Raw genomic sequence first — 12,818 nt, 5'->3', positions numbered from 1 at the left:
CAAACAGTAAAAGACTTTTGTTAGCTTTATCATTTCAAGTATTAGCTTACAGGTTAATGTTCATCAAAAGTAAATTGGATGCAAGTTGAAAATACACGTGCAAAAAAGCATTTGGAGGAAATCTTCACTCTATTTACCTTGTTCACAGCAATAACAGGCCATTGTATTGTACAATTTTTCCATTGCTGTCATGGAAATCTATCCTTTCTTAAGTATTTTCATTTTTCAGACAGAAGTGGATGTGGTTAGAAATGTGTAATAAGGTAATTTTGTTTGCAGAAAAACAATCAAACATATTCAGGCCAATTCCAATGTACAGTATTTATTCATTACAAAGGCTTCATAAGCATATACTGTATGTTCTCCATATGTACAAAGAATTCAGTTACAGCAAAGCTGGAGTTCAAAACATGCATTTTTACATGATAAATATTTACATGATATAATCAAAATCAAGGCCCCAATTTTTCCACAGAAGTCTCCCATAGAAAACAATTAAACACTCAAATACATTTGCAGTCTTTCTCTAGCTATAAAAACACTTACAAATAGATCTTTGGCTCCCTGCAGAGCAGTTATAATTTTAAAAGGAACAATGACATAAACATAACATCCAAAATGTGTACAAATGACCACAATGAGAATAACTAAAAAGCAAATTTACAAGTGTACAGATGAAAGACGAACAAACTATACTGGACACACAATCATTCGATGCATGTTCACCATAGACTTAAAAAAATTAAGTACTGGATCCAGATGTCTTAGTAATGAGGTTATCTTGCTTGTAAACTAACTTATCTTAATACATCAGTTTCAATCACTTTCAATTAAAAATGCTGGGTGAAGTCAGAGTCACAGAATTGTACAACACGGAAACAGACCATTTGGTCCAACTCATCCATGCCAACCAGATATCATAAATTATCTAGATTCATTTTTGCCAGCATTTGCCCCATATCCCTCTAACCCTTCCTATTCACATACTCATCGAGATGCTTTTTAAATGTTGTAATTGCACCAGGCTCCACCATTTCCTTTGACAGCTCGTTCTCATGAATAACCACCCTCTGTATGAAAAAGTTACCTGTTGGGTCTCTTTTAAATCTTTCCCCTCTCATATTAAATCTGTGTCCTCTAGTTTGGGACTCCTCTGCTCCGGGAAAAGACGACTTTGTCTGTTTATCTTATTCATCCTCCTCATGATTTTATAAACCTCTATAAGGTCACCTCTGACACTCCAGAGAAAATAGCCTCAACCTATTCAGCCTCTCCCTATAGCTCAAATTCTCCAACTCTGGCAACATCCTTGTCAATTTTTTCAGAAGTAAATCAGTTCACTTCGATTTTGGTACCCAAGTCAGTTTAAACAAACTAATTTTAAAAATCAACATGAATTTCCATTGACTAAATATGGAATTGCCTATGAATAAAAGTTGATTAGGCACTTAAAATTTTATAATTATTTCTAGAAGTGGCAGATAGAAATGATCCTGGAAAACTAGAAAAGAACATTTTGAGAGTGAAAAAATATACCAATGCAGAGTAAAAGCAGATCAGAACATCCTCAGATGTTTGAAGTATTATATAACAATGTTTTTTCAATAGATCCAAAAACAGATAACGTTAAATTACATCACCATTGGAAAACACCTGAAGGAACCTATAAAGAAATCCAATTTATTTAGGTTGAACTGAAACATCTTAATCTGGATACAGTACTGTTTAATGAAATATTTTCCAGCTTTATTTTCAAAATTCTTACCATGAACTTTTTTTTCAAATTGTCACCATTTCCATTAGTGAATATATTCTAACGTCTCAACATATTTGTTAGTGAATCGTGAATAAGAAATAGTCAAAGCTGGGATTGGATTGGAATCCACATTTAACTTTATTTATTTTTGCCAGGTCAATGATAATCAAGATAGGAATTAAAACTTAATCTTTCAAACAACTCATACATTTTTTCGAATAGTTCTAAGTTACTATCTGTATCTGAATGGAAAAAAAAAATGCCTTCTTAGACAGGACTGCCAACAGTTCTTCCAAATGAATTTGACAAAAAAAGACGAGATTCCATTTTGTACTTCAGTATTAACTATCCAAATTTAGCATGAGTTTTATTTCAAATTGAAGGTATGAGAATTTTGGTCTAAGGTTGTTATTGGTATACTGAATGCTACAAACTTTACTCTGCCATGTCTACTTTGTTTAGGAGTTAATTTTCCACCTTTTTGTTTGCTTTGTCAGGGTTCAAAAAGTGTTGGAAACAACTTACTTAGCAGCAGACAACAATTCTAAAAGTATGATCACAACTGAAAAATTACAGTAACTTGCAAAGAAATACCAGTTATAAACTATGTGAAATAGTTTGATTTATTTGCTAAGCATTTGGCTGAGAGAACTGGGTAGTCAAAAGTAGCACAAGTAATATTTGGCAGCTGCAACACCGTGTGATCTTGTAAAATATAGCAGGCAAAAATCCATTTGCTTGTAAAATATTAACTGCCCCCTTATTCTTTTAGCTCATTCTAACAATCAGGGAATATAATTTTGATAATAGTTTCCTATGATGAACTATCCTATGTTGGACTGGTGTTTGAAAATTCATTTCAAAAGGTATTCTATTCCTCATTTTGTTAATTACTCTTACTTGCCCTGACCAAAAAAAATTGGAAAAAATTATAAAAAATCTTATTCTGTTTGAGATAAAGATGACCAAATGGTCCTTCAAGCTGACTCTACCCTTCAGTATGGCCAGGACTTTAATTCCACTTTCCCTCACACTCCTACATCCTCTGATTTTCTGAGCAGCAAAATGTGTGCGACCCCAGCCTGAAATATATTCAACAATAGAACATCCTCAACCCTATGGACAGAAAATTCAAGATTCACAAGCCTTTGAGGGAGGAACTTCTCATCTGTCCTAAATGATTGAGCCCTTATCCTGAGATTGCAGTCACAGCAGAAAGCAGAAATAACCTCAGTTAGGTATGCTGTCAAGCCCCTTCAAAATTCTTAATGTTTCAATATAATCACCTCTCACCATTGGTGTCTAGGATCAGATGGTTGACCTAATTAGTGAATCTTTGTTGCTATGCTTCAAATGTAAGTATAACCTACCAAAAGGAGACCAAAACTGCACATACTAATCCAGACATAGTCTCACTAAAGCCCTGGACAATTGTAGCAAGACTTCCTTTATTCATGTACTTTAAGCTTATTGCAATCAAGAGCAGCATTCCATTTGCCTTCCTGATGCTTGCTGTATCACATGCTAAATTTCTCTATTCTATCAATTATAACACAGCAGTCTCTCTGAACATCAATTACAAATTTCACACCTTTTAAAAAATATGTTAACATTCCATTCTAATGACCAAAGTGAATAACCCCACCATTCTCCATATATAATCCACGTATCATCTTGTTACTTACTCAGTTAAGCAATAATTTGTTGCAGCCCCCTTTTCATAGTTTCATGATAATAGAAGAGTAGGCCATTTGTTACATCAAGCCTACTCCACCATTCATTAAGATTCAACCATCATCTCAGCCTTTCCCACCTGCATTATCTCCAAAACCGTTAATTCCCCTACCATGCGAAAATCCATCCAACCATGTCTTGAATATATTTAATGAATCTTCTTTGAGCAGAGAATTCCATAGATTCACTACTCTCTGGGAAAAGCAGTTCCTCCTCATCTCTGCCCTCAATCTACTCTCCCTAATCTTGAGATACGTCCCCTAGTCCTCGTCTCACCCACCAGCAGAAACAATTTGCCTGCCTCTTCTCATTGGGTAAGCCCCTCATCTCCGGAATCAACCTGGTGAACTTCCACTGCACCACCTCCAAAGCCAGTATATCCTTCCTCAAGTAAGGAGACCAGAACTGCACACAATACTCCAAGTACGGCTTCACCAACACCTTGAGAAATTGCAGCAGAACTCCCTGCTCTTAAATTTAATCCCTCTAACAATGAAAGTCAATATTCTATTTGCCTTCCTGATTACCTGTTGTACCTGCAAATCAACTTTTAGCAATTCATGTACAAGCACTCCTAAGTCCCTCTGCACAACAGCATACTGCAATCTTTCACCATTTAAATAATACTCTGACCTATTTTTACTTCCAAGGTGGATAACCTTACATTACACCCTTGCCCAGGTAGGTAAAAACAATAACTGCAGATGCTGGAAACCAATTGCCCACTCAATTAACCTATCTAAATATCTCTGCAGACCTACACATCTTCTGCACAGGTTGCCTTGCTACTCAATTTAGTGTCATCACCAAACTTGGATACATTACATTCGGTCTCTTCTTCCAAATTACATATATTATGAACAGTTGAGGGCCCAACACCGACCCCTCATCCCACTCACCACTGATTTACAACCAGACGAATACCCATTTATGCCAACTCTCTGCTTTCTATTGGCCAACCAGTCCTCTATCTATGCTCATACATGCCCCGCAACTCCATGCATTCCAACTAGTGGAGGAGTCTTGATGGCCTGTATTCCTGATGAAGGGCTTTTGCCCGAAACGTCGATTTTATTGCTCCTCGGATGCTGCCTGAACTGCTGTGCTTTTTCAGCACCACTAATCCAGAATCTTTGATGCAACACCTTATTGAATGCCTTCTAGAAATCCAAGTATAAAACATCCACCTGTTCCCCCCATCCATCCACTGCGTTTGTTACATTCTCAAAGAAGTTTGTCAAACATAACCTTCCCTTTCTGAATCCATGCTGTGTCTTTGTTCTCCTTATAGCTTACATCTCAACCCACCTATTTCTGAGTTGGAATTAGGTCCATAAACAAATGGTTCTTGCATCAGTAATATAACATGTGGTTTCTCAGGGATTATTTGTAAACAAGAATAATTACTCTGCTACTCAATAATTTTGAAGAGGAGAAACATGTCTGATGAAAACTAATACAAGGGAACTGCCCTAGTACAGGTAACTTCACTTCAAAGACAATGTGTTTGATTTTAGTCTGGTCATGACTGTTTTCAATGTCAATCAAAGTAATTTTTAAAAGGTCAGCTATTTTTTAAACCAATCAGATACTTATTTTTAGGAGACATGAAATGACAAAATGGAAACCAATTAACTCGGTTGATAACTAAATCATAAAACATAAGTAACAAATTCAAATATCATAATTTGAACCAAAGCAGTTCTTGAAAATAAACGTGAACAGTTACAGAAAAAAAAGGAACTATTTACAAAGAAAAGAGAAAGTGCAGGGAGAAAACCTTTCAGTTCAAGTCATAATTAAAAAAAAACAGAAATCTCTTCTGATGGTTAAAATCCATCCCAAGTTTTAAGCAAAGAACACTTTGTTAAAATGGTGTGAAAATAAATAACTTCTTTAAAAATAGTGACAAAAGTTTGGTGTGAACATCTAAATAATTTAAAGGTGTATTACAGGGATCAATGATTTCTAAGTTTGAAAACTTTAGGTTTAGTTATTGCAAGTGTATATTGCTCAAATTGAGAGATTCCAGCACATTAAACAATTAATATACAATTTATTCCACAAATAAGGGCATCTTTCATGTTTAACTTACAATTAAGTCAAAAAAAAAGCTAAAATTGACACAGACCCCATTCCACTATTTTTCACTGTGCATTCAATTTTATACTATTCATAAAAATGGGGATACGTAAGTTCACAACAATGTAGTCGAAGATTCTGTGCTATATTTCATGTAGCAAGCCCATATCGCAGACAGGTTCCCTTCCGATGCCATGAACTGACTGGCATCATCAATGCCACATGGTAAAGTGCTAATCACTACATTATGCAAATATGGCTGAGTAACTTAGTGATTGTATTATCATACTTATGTGCTATGAATAAATATATATGTATACTGCATGAATATAATTTATAATATGAAGAGTAAATTCTGTCAGCATACTTAAATCATTCAGAGTATTGCGAAAATGAATACATGAAGTCAAAAAGAAAGGAATTCCTAAGTAAAATATATAACCAGAACGAAGGAAACCTCAGTACCAAACCTGGAACAAATCATACAGTACTGATCCATTTGAGAGTACAGTGCATAATTTCTAAAATAAACTCGTTGACACACCATACAACATCCTTATATGTCAATGTACAGTTGGGTTTAACTACCAGCGAAATATACTACTTCTATACTGAAAGAAAGCTTCTGACTAGATATTCATGCACTTGTGCAAATGTTTACATCACTCACTATCAGACAGGGAATACACATGAAAAGGATATGCTGGCCACACCTCCGTGGTTTTGCTGCTGGTTATGAATTTTTGATTTCCTCTCTGATGGATACTCCACAGCCAGTTAAAGCTCCAAAGAGTGCAAGTAGGCTGACAGTCCAACCGCCCCAGTCATATTAGTCCGTTGCATTCTGGTGCCAGCTGTCTTATTGGATGTGCTGCTAAAGATGAAGACCCAGGAGCAAGATAACAAGGGGCGTGTGTGTGTGTATATGTATGTCTGTGTGTGTTTGTGTGTGTGTGTGGGGTGAGATTCTTGACCATGTCAGGATGAGAGACCAAGGGTGATGAAACCTCTGTAGGTCTACCTGAGATTGAAGAAAGGGCTATTTGAAGGAAATCCTTCCATTCCACTCCAGCTTTCTCGTCTGGGGTGCAAGTTATCTTAGCTTCTATGGGTCATATTTTGAATTATTTTTTATTCCTATTTATATATCAGTGAAATAGAATATTCCTGGAAAATTTGGTCTTACCAGCACCAGGTAAAGACAGAATTATGGCCGGTATGAAATGAATTGGTGAGCTATTTACTGGACTAAGTCACAAAGCAAGATATCCTGATCTAGTTCCTAGGTCCATTTGTTCACTCAGTGCAATGTATACCCATTTCAAATGTTATAGAAATAATTTGTATCATGGTCCCCAAGTTAGAAAACAAATTAAGTGCTGTATTTTTGAAAAAAAGCATTAAAAAATCACATTTAGCAACTCATTTTCAGAAAGCCATTACGTAGATGTGAAAGAGGAGTGGGATAAAATTGATCAAAAAGGCCAACTTGAAATATATTCAATTTTACTACTACAGTGTTTCTTGTGTGAGGTGCCCATCACGTGTAGTCTCTAGGTAGTTGATTAATGGTGCTGTTTGGTAGGGGCGAGCTGAAGCAGATTTTCTATTGTCACGGCTACCTGTGCCAGTCCTTTCTCTTCTAGAATGTGAAGGGGCAGGCACAATCGATCCTAAACAATGAAAAAAAAGGGAGGGGAACAAAAGGACAAGGGAGAAAAACAAAATTAACAAATGACATACATGTGAAACGAAAACCAAACAGAAAAACTGAAAAACAAAATAAAATGACAAAAATTAATCTTGAATGTTAATTGCTTGCATACAAGCAAATTGATGCATGTGGGAACAAACAGCAACAGAAGTTGGGTGGAATGCAGTTGTGAACAGTAATATCAGGATTTATCACGAATCAAACACCACTGGCAAAAAATGAAGTCTCACACCTTAACCCTGATCTCCATGCACCTGAACCCATAAAATGGCTGACACATTAAGAAAGTGCAAAAAGTAAAGAAAATAGTGTCTTATTCTTGTCTGGATGATTTTTGGATGGAAACTTAGATCTCCAAACTTCAATGGAACCAAAGTTTGCTGTTGTACATGTGAGGTGAATAACAAGTTTTTAAAATTAAAGATGTTGGGTCAGGTTTGACAAGATCCTATTTTGCATATACAGGATTTAAAAAGTAGTGTCCTGGGCACGAATGTGTAAAACTTGAATTTATCAGGGTGCTGTAAATATAAGGCACAAACTTGATATCTGTGACTGAGATTTGTCCAACATATGTTCAATAATTCCTGACCCAGCTGCAGAATGCATTACATAGAAAAGAACTCCCTATACCAAGAAAAAGTAGGACCAGCACTAAAATACCCAGTGGTGACAATCTTAAGTTACAATAAAATGCAATAAAATCAAAATATAATTTTTTAAATCCTCAGAAGAACTGATCAAGAATAAATAATATAAACTTATAATTGTCCACTACATTTTATCAGTAATATTCTTTCCTGTTGAATGAAAAACTGAATTGGAAAATTAATTAAAAAGAAAGTGACTTAAGAAAATTCTATAAATATGCTCCTGTTTTTAAGAATACACAATGTTTTCATAAACCAGAAATCTCTATTTAAAAAAATTCAATTAATTTAGATTCCCATCCATCAGATTTCATAAAATCAGCAGTAATTTTGCATTTATCTTCATAATGGTGCACTTGAGTGGACACCTACTACATCCTCAATCATTTATAATTTAATTACCTTCCAATTTCACAGAAAATTTGTAATTTTCCTTAGAGAATATGGTCTACTGTTTCTTCAAAGTTAGATGATTTTACAAAATTTAATTGCAGAGTTACTGGGATGAGGTGGGTCAGGGTGGATGCTCTTCAGATGGGTGGTGTGGACTCAATGGGCTGAATGGCCTGCTTCTACACTCTAAGGATTTGATGGAAAATTTATTATTCCCCAATTACTTCAAATGTAGTATTAATGGACAAATAAAACTTGTACTTGGAAAGTACTCTTGGCTGGAAGAATGGTCATAAACAATATTAAGTCTGCCCTGAGCTGAAAAGACCAGGAAGGTCTCAGGCTTATACCCACATTTGAACTGAATCAGGAAATCTCAGTTGGGCAGCAACAGAGTTGCTAGAATTGATTTAAGAGATAGTTGGACAAAAAATGAAAAATAAATCGTGCCAAAATTCTGATTTCCATCCTTTTGGAATGGGGCAGTGAATGCCCAAAGGGTTTGCACTCTGTGTTGAAATGCTATCTTGGTTCACATGGGGATAACAGGCCATCTTTGCATGGCAGTAACACCAATGGAACCAGAACAAGAATAAACATGCCTCTTAGCTAAAGGAAACACATTCTGGTTTCATCTCGAATGAAAAATACCTGCTGAGCTTATTAGTGTATAAAATGCATTGGATGAGAGGGATAATATGAAAGAAATAAAAGTTTGATATAACTTTATTTCTGGCCACTATGAATGTACTTCCAATTACTGAATTTAAGGTGTTAGCAACCAATAACTTCAACACAATGTCCACTGTGAAAATGTGAAGAATTATTTAACTAAATATATAGTTTCGTCACTATGTATAAGAAAATAACTTGTTAAATAAACATAAATGAATAATTGAACAAAATTGGAAGTTGGCAATTTAAATATGAAATGGTGTTACACAAAAAAGCATGATTCTTGTGTCAAGATTATCAATATTTTCAAATATCATCAAATTTAATGTTTCAATATAAAGGAAAAAGATGTATCAACTTTGTATCAGTGAGGTTTTCTTTAGAGATCATGGTGCTAAATCAGGTACCATAACTCTTAAATCACAGTTTTGATATAAATAATGTAACTGAATAGGTAGATCAGCTGTCTCTAGAAAATGCCTAAGTTATGGCATTTATGAAATATAAGGGTTAAGTAGCATAAAGTTCATCTGTTCCTACATGAGCCAATCTTTATTCTACTAGGTTAAATGATTTTCTCTATCATACGAATGTTAAACTTAAGGATATAGATCAACAACAGTGTGCTTTTGCATATTAGTTATCAGGAGTGGTGAAACATTAATTATGATGGCAGGACCAAAGATTGATTGATAATGGTTAAATTTAATGTTAACACAAATTAAACAGATGGTAAAAATGAATTTTATTCACAAGAAACAAAACATGTAGTATTTATTGCTACTGAAACTATCTATGCTTGTAATGATGTTGTTTAAATGAATGATCAAATCTGTGTAATGTTTAATATTAATATATATGCAGTAATGATAGTGTAGTGAAGTCCAGACACAGCATGTGCAAAAGCTTTCTCACATATCAACATGTGCAGAATAAATTGACATGAAGATAAGTAATACTTCTACAACTATTAAGTTCTACACCAGCCACCAACATCTGAAACAACAGGATTAATAACTTAATGTAGTGGATTAAAATCATGGGTTGAACATAATCAAAACAGTCCAGCAATTGGTTGACAAAGAGAACAATTATTTTTTAAGGTAAGGTTTTTCAATGTACTATCTTCCTAGTTCCAGGAGCTCATTTACAAACGTTGAAAGTTGGGAGTTGGAGTTCTCATTAAAATGAACACCACAAGTGTACTCCATTACCTAACAATGATCCCAGTTTCAGAATTAGCCCAACAAAAGTGTAAACTGAGCCTTGATATTTTGAAAAAATCTTTAATCTGATTAACAAGAAAACCCAAATATTATTCTGATGGAATTGCAATTACGTCAACCTTAATTTTTAGTAAAAACTATAATGTCAGTTAAGAAAGCATAAACTTTTCAGTCAAACAATGGAGTGTTGACTGAACTGAATGAGTAGCAGAAAAAAGCGGCATCTAGACAACAAAATCAATTAAATGTCACGAGAAATAGTACGAAAGGCACTGTGAATGGCTTTTCTTCCAAAATACCCGGAGTATGAAATCTTTATTAAAAATAATCTCACTGTACTGAGAAACATTTGTGATTTTGAAACTAAGGCCAAATGCACTTCGCAGTCACTCTTTCCCCACCCCCACCCTCCACTTTCCCTTACACATTCTTTCTTTTCTAATTAGAACGCAGCAACCCAATGGTACACAGCAAAAAGCAGCAGCATCACATTGATGTAAAAAAGAGCAAAGCCTGCAAGCTGGCCACCAGAGAAGGGGGTGAGAACAGGACTGGTTATGCTTGCTCCCAAAGTCAGTAGCATGTCAACCGTCTTTTGAGTGCTGAGGAGGTTGGCTTGGAGCACATCAGATGAAGAGCAAAGGTCATCCTTCCAATATTTCAGTGATAGCAGGAGAGAAATGACAGAGAAAAATTAGTTGAGAAAAATCAGCATGCAACATTTACTCTCAATTATTTTTATCTTTCTCCCATTTCAGATTCAAGCACATAAACACAAGGTGTGCAATTAACTTCCAAAAATCAGTATCCAATTGAAAGGAAGCATTAATTTAAAAGAAATTCCAATTATTGTTCACCTTACTCTCTTTCTTTGTGGAAACAAGTGTAAAATGTTGAAGACTTGTCAAAGAATTGAATGTTGGATTTAACTATTCAAAATCTATTTGATTATTTGTTTTGATTTACAAAGGAATTTTAAGAAATTTTTCATATAGATGAAATCCATGCTGTAAAGTTGAAACAGGTTGCTTGTGTTCAATTTAACTGAAGTCTTATGAGAAAATTACAGTTTTAACACTAGAATAAGCTTTTAGTTGATGGTATTATCATCCCTTATTTCAATTTCTAACCACTACTGCATCACTTGCTACTGCTGGATAATTATTTGTCAGAGTCATAGAGATGTACAGCATGGAAACAGACCCTTCGGTCCAACCTGTCCATGCCGACCAGATATCCCAACCCAAAGTTATGTTGAGGGGTATCAGATGTCAAAACTAGGATGAACATTAGCAAGCAAAAATCAGGAATGCTCATCTCTCTTTTATTCTCAATCATTCTGCATAAATTGAGAAAAGACAGACCATTAAAACTCCTGAATTCCTTTCTGGAAAAGCAGAATCAGAGAGAAATGTACAGCACAGAAACAGACCATTCGGTTCAACTTGTCCATGCCGACCAGATATCCTAAATAAATCTAGTCCTATTTGCCATCGTTTGGCCCATATTGCTCTAAACTCTTTTTATTCATATACCCATCCAGATGTCTTTTAAATGTTGCAATTGTACCAGCCTCCACCACTTCCTCTGGCAGCTCATTCCATAGATGCGCCAAATCTGTGTGAAAACATTGCCCCTTATGTCCCTTTTAAATTTTTCCCCTCTCGCCCTAAACCTATGCTCTCCAGTTTTGGACTCCCACACCCCAGGGAAAAGATCGCGTCTATTTACGCTATCCATGCCCGTCAGGATTTTATATACCTCGATAAGGTTACCCTGCAACCCTATAGCTCAAATCCTCCAACTCTGGCAACATCCTTGTAAATCTTTTCTCAGTCCTTTCAAGTTTCACAACATCCTTCCTTAGCAGGGAGACCAGAATTGCACACAACATTCTAAAATTGGCCCAACCAATGTCCTAAACAGCTGCAACATGATCTCCCAACTCCTGTACTCAATGCACTGACTAATAAAGGCAAGCACACCAAATGCCTTCTTCACCATCCTATCTATATATGACTCCACTTTCAAGGAACTATGAACCTGCACTCCAAGGTCTCTTTGTTCAGCAACACTCCATAAGATCTTACCATTTAGTGTATAAGTCCTGCCCTGATTTGCCTTCCCAAAATGGAACACCTCACATTTATCAAAACTAAACTCCATCAGCCACTCCTTGGCCCATTGGCCCATCTGATCAAGATCCCAATGTAATCTGAGGTAACCTTCTTTGCTGTCCATTACACCTCCAATTTTGGTGTCATCTGCAAATTTATTAACTATACCTCCTATGTTCACATCCAGATAAGTTATACAAATGGCAAAAAGCAGTAGACCCAGAACCGATCCTCATGGCATACCGCTAGCCACAGGCTTCCAGTCTGAAACGCAACTCTCCACCACCACCCTCTGTCTTCTACCTTCATGCGAATTCTGCATCCAAATGGCTAGTTCTCTCTGTATTCCATGTGATGTTTGAAGGATGGTGGGCAGATGAAACGTTTCATTCGGACCAAGATAAAAAATGAAGGATTCAAGTTTTGTCACATCCGTGTCTAGCTCTTAGATTATATTGAATATTACGGCTG

General features: G+C 35.7%; 1 protein-coding gene across 8 annotated transcripts in view; it reads right to left on the bottom strand.

Moving 5' to 3' along the window:
* Window positions 1-306: 306 nt before the first annotated feature.
* lrch3 (leucine-rich repeats and calponin homology (CH) domain containing 3) overlaps window positions 307-12,818 on the bottom strand; it is a 204,011-nt gene continuing 191,499 nt past the window's right edge. For 6 of the 8 annotated variants that reach the window (XM_072572386.1, XM_072572389.1, XM_072572392.1 and 3 more), the window contains one exon: window positions 307-10,879. In XM_072572386.1, coding sequence (XP_072428487.1) covers window positions 10,673-10,879 — 207 coding nt within the window. In that variant the 3' untranslated portion in view covers window positions 307-10,672. The remainder of the gene's footprint in view (window positions 10,880-12,818) is intronic. The other 2 variants (XM_072572390.1, XM_072572393.1) reach the window with 1 other exon arrangement.

Source organism: Chiloscyllium punctatum, chromosome 6 (genome assembly GCF_047496795.1).
Source record: "Chiloscyllium punctatum isolate Juve2018m chromosome 6, sChiPun1.3, whole genome shotgun sequence".
Taxonomy (NCBI): Eukaryota; Metazoa; Chordata; class Chondrichthyes; order Orectolobiformes; family Hemiscylliidae; genus Chiloscyllium; species Chiloscyllium punctatum.
This window is presented reverse-complemented; position numbering and strand designations above follow the sequence as displayed.